Source organism: Saccopteryx bilineata, chromosome X, assembly GCF_036850765.1.
Source record: "Saccopteryx bilineata isolate mSacBil1 chromosome X, mSacBil1_pri_phased_curated, whole genome shotgun sequence".
Classification (NCBI taxonomy): domain Eukaryota; kingdom Metazoa; phylum Chordata; class Mammalia; order Chiroptera; family Emballonuridae; genus Saccopteryx; species Saccopteryx bilineata.
The window spans coordinates 42,191,911-42,208,746 of NC_089502.1; the positions used below are offsets into that span (position 1 = coordinate 42,191,911).

A 16,836-nucleotide genomic window follows, 5' to 3' on the forward strand; every position below is an offset into this window, starting at 1 on the left:
GAAAACTGTACAAAAAATGATTTCAGCGTGAGAAGGAGGTGATGCGGTATGGGGGGGGGGGGGCGACGACTTACCGCAGCCTCTGCAGGCTGCCCGCAAAGACGCAGGGCCAGAAAGAACAAGCCGGCAGCCAGGCTGATTCCACGCAGTTTCATTCTTCTCCGGATCCCGTAGCTCCTTCAGCACCCACACGAAATCCCTGGCTGGCTCTGACCGATTGACATAATCTTCAGGGTTTATTGGGCGAGAGCTAGAGGCTGAGAGGAACAGCGAAGGTGCCCCAATTGTGCAGGTCGTCTTGGGTGAGGAAAAGGAAGTTTTTTTAGAGTGGATAAAAACAAACAACAACAAAAAAAAGAGCAGCTATTCTTCCCACCCCCCTCCCCTCCCCAAAGCCTGTCTCTCGGGAACACTTTTCCCTTCTGTCCAGACTTGCAAACTTTTCCCTCACGCAAATCCCACAGATCTACTTTGCTCCCTCTCTTCCCCCACACCGCCCCCCTTTCCTCTAGCACTGGGGAATTTCAGGATCACTCCGCCACAGTTTGGGACTGCACCAGCAACCTGCGAGGGAGTGACGCTCAGTTATTTGGGGGAGGGAAACTCACAGACCAGATGACTGAGCACTGTTTAGCGCAACTGGGAAGCTTTTCTACTCTTTCACTTACACCTTCTGTTGATCCAACTTTTCCCTTTTGAGTCCCACTCGTATTGGTGTAAGTACCCAAGCCAATTACAAATAGACCTGAACTGGGACTATTTTTTAGCGGATGGATCTCAGGGAGAACGGGACTTTTTATTGTTAATGATTATAAACAAATATTGGTCGCTGCTCCTTGGGCCGCTGATGTTCTTTCTTTTACACCTGCTCGTGGGAAACAATTTCTACATACAACAGAATAGGTGAAAATATTAAAAATATATTAGTATAATTGTATAAATAAGTATATGCGTATAGTCAAAGAATTAAGAAAATGAACATACGTATATTTCTGTGAAGACTTTATTGCAGATTATATACATATGAGATTTGGGAGCATTTAGTATATATTAGTAATTATTATATGAGTGAAGTTTATTGCAACACAGTCATATTTTTATTTAGCTACATTGAATATCCTAATTAATATTTACCTCATACTGAACTAACATGAAAGTTATTGACTCATTGCACTTGTATTTCGGAAGGATTTAGGACAATTAAGTCACTATTGTGCAATTTTCCTTAAAAGTAACACAAAAACCTAACTAGAATATTATATGGGGTTGGTGGCAGTTGTGTCTCCCCAAAAGACGAATATTACTTTTATAATGTTGATATATAATAAGACTCTTTGGAAGGTCTTATACGGATTTACAGAATAAGTCTTCAGAACATTTCTGTTATCTCAGACCCTAGAATTTACCACTATAGGATCTTTCAAGGCTTTGGAGCTATTTCATGGGGCCCATTCATCCCTAGGGTCTACTCAGTTTATGATACATTTACAACTCCAGAAATAAGAAGCAGCACCACCACCACCACCTCCACCAACCCCAAGAGCTTAGTATAACAATCCATTGGAATGACTGGTGTATGCATTTGGGCAAGCATGTCAGGGCACCTTGGGGCCCACTTGTCTGCATAAGAATTATGTGCCTTAATCTATATACTGTGTTATGTGTAAGAGTTAATAGTGATTCATGGAAGTGTGTGATGCAGAACTGCTTGCATCTTCGTGTATAAGTCTCTATGGGTTGCGTATGAAAATGTGGAGATGCGTGGGAATGTTCTGTGTAGAGAGGCCTGAAAGTGAGAAAGACAGCTGGTTGCCCAAGGTAGGGGGGATGATTGACAGCGGACAGCCCCGCCCCCTTCCCCTCCATTCCTTCCCTTCCTAGTGCATGGAACTATCTTTTGAGTGCGGCAAGTTGTAGCTGGTGCCGCTGAGCGTGTTTCCTTTTGGGGCACTTCTTATCTAGGAGTTGAGTTTAATTTCTTGCTAAGTGAGCGCGTTCGCTCCCTTACCCTGTCCTCCTGAATAAGGAAGCAGCCTCCAAGCATCAAACGGAGCTCCGATGAGCCCGGGCCGCAGAGCCGCTTAGCAGTCTCCTGGGACTCCTCCGGAGGAGCCGAAAGCATGCATCCTGGGTGAGCTCTTGCTGCCCCGACCTCCCCTCCTCTCTCCTACTTTGAGCTCTCTTGCGGAACCGGGACTATACATACTTGTACTTCTGTCATTGCAGAGAAAGTGGGGTCAGGCAGCCAAAAGAGGTCGGGGGTCTATACACAGAACCAGGACCCTGGAGCCTAGAGAACCCATGTTACTTACCCTCCCTCCCGTTTCAGGTTGTGGCTGCTCCTGGCTACGTTCTGCCTGACCGAGAAACCTGCAGGAGCGGTGAGTCTCTTCTCCCGACCCCTCTGCCTCTCCCTTCTTTGGCCCCTACCTCATCTGCCTCTTGTCTTTGCTTCAGGGGAGTGGGGTGTAGAGGGTAGCCCCGCAAAATCGGAGGTCACATCACTCTCTTTTATAGTGGGGGTTAATGGGGTTCTTAGAGAGGAATAGCACTGTGTCAAGCTAATGCCTTTGGGAATCATGCATATTTCTGTCCCAAAACTTTGTAACGGGTTGGGAAAATCAAAGTAGAAGACACAAGAGACACACTTTTCTGAGTCTTCACCGGACGAGTTGAGATGACTGGCATCTGACGCGTTTCTCTGCATTGATCTCCAAGGCAGAAATGTAATTTTCCCGGATCTACAAGAACATAAATCTGGCACACAAGTTTGAGAGGGGTAGGAGAGCACAAGGAGTCGGACTTGAAAGTGCCGCTAATGCTGTGGGAGTTAAAATTAAATATTTGCTCGTGAGTCCTTTGACTGTACAAGGTGACAACATCTGGATTCTTTAACTACCTGAACTGAACTGATACCACCAGATAATGTTTAATTTCTGCCAAATGTTTCCTTTTACTGGTTTTCTGTGTCATCCTAAAATTAAAGTGATTAGAATAGAAAAAAATCAAGTTAACATTCCATAGGCTGTTTATATATATTACATAAAATCAGAGAGTGATTGCAGGAAAAGGAATTTCTGTAGACATTTGGTCAAGAAAAGTTTAATATATCCTAGAATGTAGACAGACCTCTAATGGAATTACTAGGATAATTTATCAAAGGTGAAGTGATTCGAATAATCAGAGATGCTGCAGTTTGTCAGTCTCACTAGCTACCTATGCTAAAGGAAATAAAGTTAACTGCTGAGTTCCAATATTAAGTTGTTCAGATATAGACTACTGTTTCACTGCTCTATTTAAAAAGGAAAAACAGCCTCTTAATAATAAGCAATCATGCACTATATATATGACAAATGAATATATATTCCAATTATTTATGGGTTTTGACTATTTTAACTGATTAGCTCTACTTTAAATATTTGAAATCCTATTTATAGAACCACACTTAATTCAACCCATTAAAATTACCTAAATACCCCTGTGGGGGAAAAAATGGATTACTTTGTCTTGGCATAGGTCTTTAAGAATATATCGGAATGAAATGAAATTATTTCTCTTATGAAAAGAGTGAAACCAGAAATCTTGAATTTTAACGTTTTGTGACCTCTTAACTCAGAACATCAGCTCTTATGTAAGTAAATTCTAGACTTTGTAAGTAGAAATATTGATCTAACATTCTACACACTTCTCCATCTGATTCCTTCAGTATACAAGTTTAGTTGTTACCTTGAGGTTCAATACTACAATTGTTAAAAATGTTAGATTTTGGTTAGTCATCAGTTTGTCCAGGGATCTTGTCACTTGTAAAAATGTCCATCTTTGGAATAATACCCTGCAGTGAAACTTTTATTTTCAGACTCTGGCTGATCATATTCAGTGTACTTTTGGGAAAAGCGTTAACAAACCATTCTGAATAGCTGGAGACTTCCCAAGCACTGCATCCCATCTCTTGATACCTTTAAAAGTCAACAGAGGTTGATACCTTCAATTCTTGGAAGTATTAAAGTGTGTCTCCAAAATAAAGCACTGCTTTAGTGAGCTTTTTTCTTCCTGTTTACAATGTCACACACTATGTCAATGTGATCGACCCTGGTTAAGACTAAAATAAATCTTGAGATTCACTGAAAATACTTTCTTGCCTTAAGTCCAGACCTGCTCGATTCACTTTTTGTTTACTTCTGCATAATATCTTTGAAGTTGTAAAGCTATTTTATAATTTTTGAAAAACTGGCAAGAGAAAAAAGAGGGTCACAGTGTTAAGTTTTGAGAAGGTGACTTTCCTGAGGGAAAGTTTTTGTTTTTCTTTGTACTCTTTGTATTGGATTCTCATGTATGTTAGCTGGTTCTTATCTTCCACTCTCAATTCCGGTTTATCCCCTGGGTTTGTAATGTTTTTCACCTTTCAGATGGTTTAATACATTTGAGTTCTCTGTACTTCCTTTCACTAATATTAATGAAAAATAACTATTATAAATAGATTGACAAGAACTATGTTGTTTTTCACTATGATAAAGTATCTTCAATGTGAGAGTTAAGTTGTCAGTAATGGTATATTGGTGAGCATTTAAAGTACAGTCATTTAACTGTTTTTCAGTTCTCTCTTTTTCTAAGTTTATAAGGCAATGTTCTTTTATTAAAGGGATGGAAAGCTAAATGTTAAACCCAGGATTAATAAATGAAATTCCATTAAATTTATTTTTATTTTAAAGGAGTGATGATCTTCATTCAGATGAAATATTTGTACAATTTATCTGAATGTCATAGTTTAGGATTTCAGAATATTCATAAATATTTTTGGTTGTTGAATGACAAAGCCCGAACACACAAAAATTGATCTAAACATAGTCTAACTATCTAGAAGTTTATTTTCTCACACAATGGTAGTTATTGAATTATTTTAAAGGTAAGATACATTTTTTAAAATAAATTTATTGGGATGATGACACTGGTTAACATAAATATATAGGTTTCAGGTGCCCAATGATACAACACATCTCTGTATACCTTGTTGTGTGTTCAGCTCCCCCAAGTTAAGTTTTCCTGTATCACTATTTACTCTGTTCCCATAACCTCCTCCACCTGCTCCCCCACTGTGGCAATCACTACAATGTTGTCCATATCCATGAGTGTTTTATTTTTTTATTTTTGTCCTTTTTTGCTTAATCTCTGCCCCGCCCACCACAGTTGTCAGTCTGCCTTCTATATATGGGACTTTCTATTTTACTTACTAGTTCATTTTATTTATCAAATTTACATATAAATGAAATCATATTGTACTTTTCTCATTCTGACTGGCTGATTACACTTAGTGCAATGCTCTCCAGGTCCATCCATGCTGTCTCAAAAGGTAAGATTCCCTTCTTTCTATGGCTTCATAGTATTCCATTGTGTAAATGTACCAGAGCATTTTTATATAGTCACCTAGTGATGGACACTTAGACTGTTTCCAGATTTTGGCTAGAGTAAACAATGCTTCAGTGAACATAGAAGAGCATATATTCTTATGAATCAGTGTTTTAGATTTCTCAGGGTATATTCTCAGAAGTGAGACCACTGGGTCAAAAGGCAGGTCTATTTTTAATTTTTTATGGTAACTCCGTACTGCTTTTCAAAGTGGCTGTATCAATCTGCATTCCCACCTACAGTGCACTAGAGTTCCCTTTTCTTCACACCTTCACCAACACTTGTTTGTTGATTTATTGATGATAGACATTCTTACAGGTCTGAAGAGAGATCTCATTGTGGTTTTAATTGTCATTTCTCTGATGATTAGTGACATTGGGAAGCTATTCATATATCTGTTGGTTATCTGTAGGTCTTTAGAAAAGTGGTTATTCATTTTCTTTGCTCATTTTTAAATTGGATTGTTTGTTTATTTGGTGTTGAGCATTTTTTTTAGAGAGAGAGTGACAGACAAGGACAGAAAAACAGGAAGGAAGAGAGATGAGAAGCATCAATTCATACTATAGTTGCAGCACCTTAGTTGCTCATATATTGCTTTCTCATATGTGCCTTGACTGGAGGGATAGGGCTTCAGCCAAGCCAATGACCCCTTGCTCAACCAGCAACCTTTCGCTTCAAGCTAGTGACCTTTGGGCTCAAGCCGGCGACCATGGATCATGTTTGTGATACCATGTTCAAGTCTGTGATCCAGAGCTCAAGCAGGTTATCCTGCGATCAAGCTGGCAACCTCAAGATTTGAACCTGGGTCCTCAGCATTCCAGGCCGATGCTCTATCCACTGCATGCATATATATATATATATATGGCCTTTATATTTTTGAATATTAATCCCTTATCAAATATATCGGCAAATATGTTCTCCTATTTAGTGAGTTGTCTTTATTTTGTTGATGGTTTCCTTTGCTATACAAAACATTTTAGTTTGGGCCCTGGCCGGTTGGCTCAGTGGTAGGGCGTCAGCCTGGCGTGCAAAAGTCCCGGGTTCGATTCCCAGCCAGGGCACACAGGAGAAGCACCCATCTGCTTCTCCACCCCTCCCCCTCTCCTTCCTCTCTGTCTCTCTCTTCCCCTCCCACAGCCGAGGCTCCATTGGAGCAAGGATGGCCCGGGCGCTGGGGATGGCTCCTTGGCCTTTGCCCCAGGCGCTAGAGTGGCGTTGGTTGCAACAGAGCAACCCCCGGAGGGGCAGAGCATCGCCCCCCGGTGGGCGTGCTGGGTGGATCCCGGGTCGGGCGCACGCGGGAGTCTGTCTGACTGTCTCTCCCTGTTTCCAGTTTCGGAAAAATACAAAAAGATAAATAAATAAAAAACAAAACATTTTAGTTTGATGTAGTACCATTTGTTTATCTTTTTTTCCTTTCTTTTGCCAAAGGTGATATATCAGAAAAAAATATTGCTATGAAATAAATATCCGAGATTTTACTGGCTATTTTTGCTTCTAAGATTTTTGAAGGTTTTGAGTCTAATATTTAAGTTTAATCTATTTTGAGTTTATTCTTGCATATGATAAAAAATAGTAGTCTAGTTTTATTTTTTGCATGTATCTGTCCAGTTTTCCCAATACCACTTAATGAATAAACTGTCTTTACCCCATTGTATGTTCTTCCCACTTTTGTCAAATAGTAATTAACCATATATGTGCAGGTTGATTTCTGGGCTCTTTATTTTGTTCCATTGATCTATATGTTTGTTTTTATGACACTGCCATGTTGTTTGGATTACTCTGGCCTTGTAGTATAGTTTGATACCAGGGAGCATGATTCCTCTAACTTTGTTCTTCTCTTTCAAGATTATACTTGGCTATTTGGGGTCTTTTGTGGTTCCACAAAAATTTTTGGAATATTTGTTCTAGTCTGTGAAATATATCATTGGTATCTTCATAGGAATTGTGTTGAATCATGTCACCTGCATATAATGACAGTTTTCCTTCTTCTTTTCCATTTTTGATGTCTTTTGTTTCTTCTTGTCTGATTACTGTGGCTAGGACTTCCAGTTCTATATTAAATGAAAGTGTTGATATTGCACATCCCTCTTTTGTTTCTAATCTTAAGAGAAATGCTTGTAGTTTTTTCCCATTTAGTATGATGATAATTATGGGTTTGTGGTATGTGACCTTAACTATGTTGAGGTATGTTCCCTCTATTCCCATTTTGCTGAGAGTTTTTATCATAAATGGGTGGTGGGTTTTATGGAATGTTTTTCCTGCAACTATGGATATGATCATGTGATTTTTAATCTTTAATTTAATTTATGTAATGTCTAATGTTTCTTGATTTGTGGATGTTGTACCCACATTGCTTCCCTGGATAAAACCCATTTGATCATGGTGTTGGACCTTTGTAATGTTTTGCTAAATCTGGTTTGCTAGTATTTTATTGAAGATTTTAAAATGTATGTTCATCAAGAATATCAACCTAAAAATTATTTTCCTTGTTGTTTCTTTCTTTTTTATTTCAAGAAAAAGACAGAGACAGAAATAAACAGGAAGGGAGAGAGATGAGAAGTGTCAATTCATTATGGCACTTTTAGTTGTTCATTGATTGTTTCTCATACAAGACTTAACTGGTGAGCTACAGCCAAGCCAGTAACCCCTTGTTCAAGCTAGTGACCTTGCGCTCAAGCCAGTGACCTTTGGGCTCAAAACAGTGACCATGAGGTCATATCTATGATCCCATGCTCAAGCCAGCACCCTCGCACTCAAGCTGGTGAGCCCATGCTCAAGCGAGCAACCTCAGATTTTTGAACTTGGGTTCTCAGCATCCCAGGTTGACACTCTATCCCCTGCACCACCACTTTATCAGGCTTCTTGTAGTTTTAATTTTTTTTAATCTGGTTTTGGAACTAGGATAATGCTGGCATTGGAAATGAAGGGGGAGTCTACCTTCTTGAATATTTTTTGGAAATGTTTGATAAGAGAGGTCTTAATTTTTCTTTGAATGTTTGGTAAAATTCACAGATGAAACCATCTGGACCAGGACTTCTGTTTGTTGGGAAGTTTTTGTTGTTGTTTGTTTGTTTGTTTGTTTTACTGCTTCAGTTTCACTGGCTATACTCTGTCTATTCAGATTCTCTGATTCTTTATGATTCAGTTTTGGAAAACTGCATGTTTCTAGAAATTTATCTATTTCTTTTAGATTGTCTAGTATTTTTGCATATTGTTTGCAATATTTTATTACAATACTTTATATTTCTTTGATGTCTGTTATTCTCTTTTCTGATTTATTTATTTTGAACACTCTCTCTTTCTAAATGACGTGGTTAAAAGTTTTTCAATCTTGTTTATCTGTTCAAAGAAAAAGCTCTTTTGGGTTCATCAGTTTTTTGTATTTTTTTAAGTTTCTGTTTTATTCCTGCTCTGATATTTATTATTTCCTTTTTCTACTACTTTTAGGATTTTTTTGTTATTTTTCAAGTTTCTGTAAATGTAAAGTTAAATTGTTCATTTAAGGTTTTTCTTTCTTTTTTTTTTGTATTTTTCTGAAATTAGAAGCTGGCAGGCAATCAGACAGACTCCTGCATGTGCCTGATCAGGATCCACCCGCCATGTCCACCAGGGGGCAATGCTCTGCCTACCTGGGGTCCAGCACCTTTGGGGCTGGAGCCATTCCAGTGCCTGAGGCGGAGGCCATGGAGCCATCCTCAGCTTCTGGGCCAACTTTGCTCCAATGGAGCCTTGGCTGTGGGAGTGGAAGAGAAAGACAGAGAGGAAGGAGAGGGGGAAAGGTGGAGAAACAGATGGGTGCTTCTTCTGTGTGCCCTGATGGGGAATCAAACTCAGGACTTCCACACACTAGGCTGATGCAGTACCACTGAGCCAACTCTCCAGGGCCTAAAGTTTTTCTTATTTCCTGATAGAAACTTGTAGTGCTATGAAGTTCCCACTTATCTGTGCCCTATATATATCTTGGGTTCTTGTGTTATTATTTTCATTTGTTTTAAGGTATTTGTTCCTGATCTTGTTAGAAACACATTCATTTGTTAGGAACATGTATTTAGCCTCTGTGTGTGTGTGTGTGTGTGTGTGTGTTTCTTGTGATTCAGTTCTAGTTTTATACCACTATGGTCAGAGAAGATGATTGATATGATTTCAGTCTTCTTAAATTTATTGAGACTTGTTTGGTGTCCTAACAAGAGGTTTATACTAGAAAATATTCCATGTGCACTTGAAAAAAAATTGTATATTCTGTTGCTTTGGTGTGAAATGCTCTAAAGTTATCAATTAAATCCTTGTTATTTTCTTTCTGGAAGATTTATTCATTGATGTAACTGGGGTCTTAAAATCCCTATTATAACTGTATGCTGTCTATGTCTCCCTTAATGAACAACAAGATTTTCTTTATATATTTAGGTGCTCTTATGTTGGATGTGTAAATGATTATATGGTTTACATCTTCTTGTTAGATTGTTCCCTTTATCACTATGTAGTGTCCTTCTTTGATTCTTACTATAGTTTTTGTATTACATTCCATTTTTTCATATATAAATATTGCTACCCCAGATATTTTTCATTTCCATTTGCATGAAATACTTTTTCATCCCTTGACGTTTAGTCTGTATGCATCTTTCATTCTAAGGTGGGTCTCTTATAGACAGCACATAAATGAATCTTGCTTTCTTATCTATTCAGCTACCCTATATTCTTTGATTTGGGAATTTAATAAGGCATTTACATTTAATGTAGTTATTGATAGGTACATATTTATTGCCATTTTATTTTTGAAACTATGTTTCTCTGTTTCTTCTTCTTCTCTTCCTCCTTGTCGTGGTTGTCCTCCTCCTCTCCTCCTCTTCTTTCTTATTCTTATTCTTTTCTTGCAAACCCATTAACATTTCTTGAAATACTGGTTTTGTTTGAACAATCTCGTTTAGCTTTCTCTTGTCTGGGAAGCACTTTATTTCTTCTTCAATTTTAAATGATTTCTTTGCTGGTTAAAGTAGTCTTGGTTGTAAGTCTTTGCTTTTCATCACTTTAAATATTTCTTTTTTTCTTTCTTTATTTTTATTAATTTTAGTGAGGTGACATTGATAAATCAGGGTACATATGTTCAGAGAAAACATCTCTAGATTATTTTGACATTTGATTACATTGCATATCCCTCACCCAAAGTCAAATTGTCTTCTGTCACCTTCTATCTGGTTTTCTTTGTGCCCCTCCCCTCCCCCCACACCCTCCCTCTCCTTCCTTCCTGCCCCTCCCCCTGTTACCATCACATTCTTTTCCATGTCTCTGAGTCTCATTTTTATGTCCCATCCATGTATGGAATCATATAGTTCTTAGTTTTTTCTGATTTACTTATTTCACTCAGTATAAATATTTCATGGAAATCCCTTCTGTCCTGAAATGTTTCTGTTGAGAAATCAGCTGACCACCTTATAGGAGTTCCCTTATAGATAGCTAACTGCTCGTCTTTTGCTGCTTTAAGATTCTCTCTTTGTCTTTAACCTTTGCCATTTTAATTATGATGTATCTTTGTGTGGGCCTTTTATTCCATCTTGTTTGAGACTCTCTGCACTTCCTGTACTTGTGTGTTTTTTTCCTTCACCAGTATTGGGAAAATTTTGGTCATTATTTCTTCAAATTAGTTCTCGATACCTTGCTCTCTTTCTCTTTTTTTGTCACCCTTTTGATAAAGATGTTGTTATGCTTCATGTTGTCCCAAAGGTCCCTTAAACTATCTTCATTCTTTTTAATCTTTTCTTTTTGCTGCTCTGATTGTGTGGCTTTTTTCTACCTTGTATTCCAAGTCACTGACTCAACCTTTTGCTTCTTCCAACCTAATGTTTATTTCTACCAGTGTATTATTGATGTCAGATATTGTCTTATTCATTTCTGACTGGTTACTTGTTATGTTTTCTATGTCTTACTTTTGTGTTTGCTATTTCTTTGTTGAAGTTCGCACTTTGTTATTTTAGCATTCATATAACCATTACTTTGAATTCTATATCTGATAAATTGCTTATATTCATTTCAATTAGCTCTTTTCCTGGAGATTTCTTTTGTTCTGTCATTTGGGGCTTGTTTCTTTTTCTCCCTATTTGGTTATTTGTATTTTTTTTATGTATTAGATAGCTCTGGTATGATTCTCCATCTTTGTGGGGTGGACTTATATAGTAAGTGTTCTTCGGATCCAATAAAACAGCCTCCTTGTGTGAATTATGTGGGTCCTCCTATTGAACCTTAATTGCTTTTGGCTTATTGCACATGTGGTTGTCCCTCAGGTTGGCTCATATTTAGGCTCTATTTAAACAAAGGCATGTGAGCTGGTGTGCAGTTGCTGGCCACAGGAAGCAGAATATACCTCAGCTGACTTTGGTGCCTGACGAGATCTCCTTCTGGATATGGTGCTTGTGAAGCTAACTGGATCCTGTTCTAATGTGAAGCTGGCCACTGAGTGTGTTGGTTCTGGGCCTCTCGAGAGGGAACGTGGTGCCAGCCAGTGTAAGAAGTTGCTTGTGACTGGTCCTCAGCAACTTTTTTGGAGCATCTTCAAAGTGGCTTCTTCTTTGTATCCTTCGTTTTAAGACTCTTCTTCATTTAGTCTTGAATTGGTTATTCAAGGTGATTGTTTTTAAATTTAGTTGTAAGTTCACTTTGGTCCTGGGAGGAGGCAAGTGTATCATCTACGTACTCTGTCACCATCTTGTGTCTTCCAAAGATAGGATACTTAATGATAAATTATTATCTGCATGTACTTGCATTGTGTTAGAAAAAAGACTAGAAAGATTCATATCTCACAATAGGCAAAGATGTCAAGGAGTTAAAATGTGTCTCAAAATAGCTTGCATCCTTATGGTTTCTTTCCAACTTGACCCATGTATGCTTCAGGAAAGGCTTTAATACAGCCAATCATATTTAAAACTAAAAGCCTTCTGGGAGAATTTTTTAGATGGAGAATGAGCAAAAGGGAAATAAACATATATCAGTATTCCTTCTGCAAAGAGCATAGGTGAAATGTCTTCAGGCACATTCAAATCAAATTCAGATTGAAATACAAATTTTCAAATTTTCCTTAAAGTTGTGCCCAGATTTGTTTTTTCCACAGTGATTTTCAGTGATCATTGCTATCATCAAACACTCAAAAGTATGAATTGAGTGTTAAGGTTTTCCAAAGATGGAGAAAATCCTATCTCACTCAAAGAATTAAGAGGAATATTTGCCTCACTAGAGGTGTATCATTATGCATTTTTTCTTTGAAAAATAATTTATGGAGATGTAATTTGCATATCATAAATTCACTCATTTTATGTATACAATTCTATGATTTTTAGTTTGCTTACCAAATTGTGCACCTATAATAATATTTAGTTTTAGAATATTGTTATCACCCCAGTAAGGTTCTTCATATTTATTTACAGTTAATCCCCATTTCCACTGACAACTTCAGGTAAACATTAGTCTACTTTTCTATCTCTATAGATTTGTCTTTTCTGGACATTTTATATAAATATAATCATATAATATGTAATCTTTTGTTTTAGGTATCTTTCATTTAGCATAATGCTTTTGAAGTACATTCATCTTGTAGCACATATCAATATTTTACTCTTATTTTTTAGTAGGTATTTGTATGGATGTACCCCATTTTGTCTGCATTCACCAGTTAATGGACATTTAGGTTCTTTCCTTTTTTGGCTACTATGAATAATGCTGCTATAAACATTAATATAGAAATCTTGGTATGAACATATATTTTATTTCTGTAGAGTAGATATTTAGGAATGGGATTGTTAGTCTTTTCAAAAATTTATATTTAACATTTTATGAAACTTCAGAAGTTTCTAAAGTGGCTATACTAGTCCACAGTATCACTCACAATCTTTATATAATATTGTTTCCTCCACAACCTTTATTTTCAGGTTTTGATCATAGCCATTCTGGTGTATGTGAAGTAATATTTCAATGACATTTTTATTTGCATTTTCCTAATGACTAGTGGTTTTATGCATCCTTCAAGTTCTTATTATCTACTTGTGCATTTTTTCTGTTGTAATGTCCATTCAGATCTTTTGCTCATTTTAAAATTGGGCTGTCTTCTTATTATTGAGCAGTAAGAGTCCTTGTATATTATGTACAAGTCTTTCACCATATATGTGATTTTGCAAATATTCTCTCCCGGTCTGTGGTTTGTCTTTTTATTTTCTTAATATGAATTCTTAAGATAATCTTCTGCTTTTTCTGCTAACAAATATCCTATGTCAGCTAGCTATAAATAATCAATATATAATACATATATGTATATGTAAGTACAGAGAATATATATCTTGGAAAGAATGCAGACAGTAATATGGATGTATAACTACATTATCAAGTGAATTATTAAATGGTTCTGTAAATGGATAATACATGGATGATAAATGCATGGATTATTGGTAGGTTAAATACAAAAAATTTAAAACAATAGAGGAGGGATAATAGATATTATTTTTAATTGTTAGTAAAGAAGCATATATATTACTATTTCACAAATTTGTTTTGTTGTATAGTATGATGGTTAGATTTTAATATAATTAGTTCTTATTGCAACTTCATAATGTTACTGAATATATTTTACAATATTATTCTAAAAAGAAATCTATAGGCTTTACTAGGTTGTTCAAGTAATACATGGCATTAATAAAGAATCTTTACTTCACGCAACTGGTTTTTACAACAAAATGTCATGTAAGTTTTGGACAGGCTTGAGAGGGCATTTGTGTTCACTACAAATGTCAATAATCTTTTAGGTTTTAAGCATATTACTATATGAAGTCTTCAGTAAATATGCTTTCTTAGTTAATAAACTCATAGTCAAGCCAGATCAAAGGAGCAAAGTATGCTATCCTACTATTATTTTATTAGTATAAAAATGAAAAACTAAATCGACCTTAAATATTAAATATAATATACATATTGGTTTTTGCTTGCATGTATTACATGAATAATGCAATAATTTCAGTACTCATACTTGTAGTATATACTTGTCCCATACTATGTAGAAGATAGGACAAAAACTTATAGAACGAATGTAAGAAAAAACATAAAACCTGCTGTATTAAATTATTAAGTCTTTTTATGCTTAACTAAATATTTCATTGATGCAGATCATAGGACTCTAATTGTTTTAAAGTCTAACTAAATGTAAATAAAAAACCTGATAAGCATGCCCAAAGGAAGCAATGATGGGAAAATTAGTTAAAAGCAATTACCCACTCTCTTACCACTTTTAATCTGTATCTCTCAGAATGTTTCTTTTCTTTTTTAAAAAAAATTTATTTCTAGAAATAACACTGAAGTCTCCTGCATTATAAAAAATCATGGATTTTTTTTCCTCTTTGACTCTAACTACCTCAATCATATTATCACCAAATTCCTGGTCATTGTCTACTCTTCTTGAAAAACAATTTAACCTTAAGGCTCTTACAATTTAGACTATTTCTTCTCCACCAAAAGTACTGTCTTTTAAATTACTGATGACAAGCCCAAAGGATTCTTTCTAGTCCTCAATCTATGTAGGCTTTGGCATTTTACAACCATTCTGAAATTACCTTTTTCCCTCTGACTTTCAAGACACAATGCCTTAGTGTTTCTCCTTACACTTCCCTGGTATTTATTTTATTTTATTTTATTTTATTTTATTTTATTCATTCAACATTTATTGATTGAGCAGCCACTGTATCCTAAACAGTATGCCAAGCTCTGTTGACACAATGGTGAACAAGTCAGGCATGATCTTTTCCTGACATGAAGCTTACAATTCTCATCACTACCAGCATTTTATCCTTTGCCTCCTTCTTGCCTTAATAATGTTAACCATGTCTTATATATTGATGACTGCAAAATTTATATCTTGAAGCTAGACAACTCTTTTGAGTTCCAAACCTCTATTTCCAATGGCCTACTAAGCCCTTATTCCTGTATATCAATAATATGATATATACAAAATACTTAAGACTTGGCCAGGTAGCTCAGTTGGCTAGATCATTGTTTCAATGTCCCAACCAGTCCCTGATCAGAGCACATACAAGAATGCATAAATAAAGTAGAACAACAAATTAATGTTTCTCTCTCTCTCTCTCTCTATATATATATATATATAATATATAAATATATATAATATATATATAAATCTCCTTTATTTCCTTTCTCTAAAATCAATAAATAAAAAATTTTAAAAACCTAAAGTATTTAAAACTGGAGCTTAGTATAAGCATTCAAGCAATACCAGTTATTTTCATCTTGCATTGCTCCAGACATGAGTAATGAGTATATCCAAAAATAAACCTGTTTTCTGTTCCTTCCAGGACACTCCAACTTGATGCTGTCATTCTTTCACCTTTATTAAATGCCATCACTATCTGCCCATTTTCAAAGAAAATATAGAATCAGCCACCAACTCTCATTATCTCCATCTTTATCACTAAATTCTTTTAGTTTCACCAGGAATGGGTAAAACCCATATTTTCCATTCATTTTATGTTGGAGTCAAACATCATCAGAGAACAGTACAGTAATAACCTCTTAACTAGTTTTTCTACCTCTTGTCTTCACTCTAATAACTACACTGTCACCAGAGTTATTTTACTTACAACAAATCCAATTATATTGTCTCTTGATTTAAAGCTTTTCACTCCTTGGCTTACACATTTAAAGATTTTTTTTTGGGGGGGTGGCTTTTTTTAATAATTTTATTTTTTTAATGGGGCGACATCAATAAATCAGGATACATATATTCAAAGATAAGTCCAGGTTATCTTGTTGTTCAATTATGTTGCATACCCATCACCCAAAGTCAGATTGTCCTCTGTCATCTTCTATCTAGTTTTCTTTGTGTCCCTCCCCGTCCCCCTTTCCCTCTCCCTTTCCCCCCTCCCCCCGTAACCACCACACTCTTGTCAATGTATCTTAGTTTCACTTTTATGTCCCACCTCCGTATGGAATAATGCAGTTCCTGGTTTTTTCTGATTGACTTATTTTACTTCATATCATGTTATCAAGATCTCACCATTTTGCTGTAAATGATCCGATGTCATCATTTCTTATGGCTGAGTAGTATTCCATAGTGTATATGTGCCACATCTTCTTTATCCAGTCATCTATTGACGGGCTTTTTACGGGAATCAACTACAAGTTGATGCTTCCTGCTCCTCTCCCCACCTCTTTCCTCTCTCTAAAATGAATAAATAAAAAATCTTTATTGACGGGAAACAACCAAAAAGCCCGTCAATAAAGATTTTTTATTTATTCATTTCAGAGAGAGGAAAGAAGTGGGGAGAGGAGCAGGAAGCATCAACTTGTAGTTGATTCTCGTATATGCCTTGACCGGGCAAGCCTGAGGTTTCAAACCCATGACATCAGCCTTCCAGGTTGATGCTTTATCCACTGCACCACCACAGG

General features: G+C 36.4%; 2 protein-coding genes across 2 annotated transcripts in view; one reads left to right on the top strand and one right to left on the bottom strand.

Moving 5' to 3' along the window:
* Nucleotides 1-461, bottom strand: part of COL4A5 (collagen type IV alpha 5 chain) — a 239,547-nt gene extending 239,086 nt beyond the window's left edge. Inside the window, exon 1 of the mRNA XM_066248681.1 lies at nucleotides 75-461. Coding sequence (XP_066104778.1) covers nucleotides 75-155 — 81 coding nt within the window. The 5' untranslated portion in view covers nucleotides 156-461. The remainder of the gene's footprint in view (nucleotides 1-74) is intronic.
* A 1,458-nt stretch (nucleotides 462-1,919) lies between these two features.
* Nucleotides 1,920-16,836, top strand: part of COL4A6 (collagen type IV alpha 6 chain) — a 413,946-nt gene continuing 399,029 nt past the window's right edge. The window contains exons 1-2 of the mRNA XM_066249666.1: nucleotides 1,920-2,131; nucleotides 2,330-2,381. Coding sequence (XP_066105763.1) covers nucleotides 2,121-2,131; nucleotides 2,330-2,381 — 63 coding nt within the window. The 5' untranslated portion in view covers nucleotides 1,920-2,120. The remainder of the gene's footprint in view (nucleotides 2,132-2,329; nucleotides 2,382-16,836) is intronic.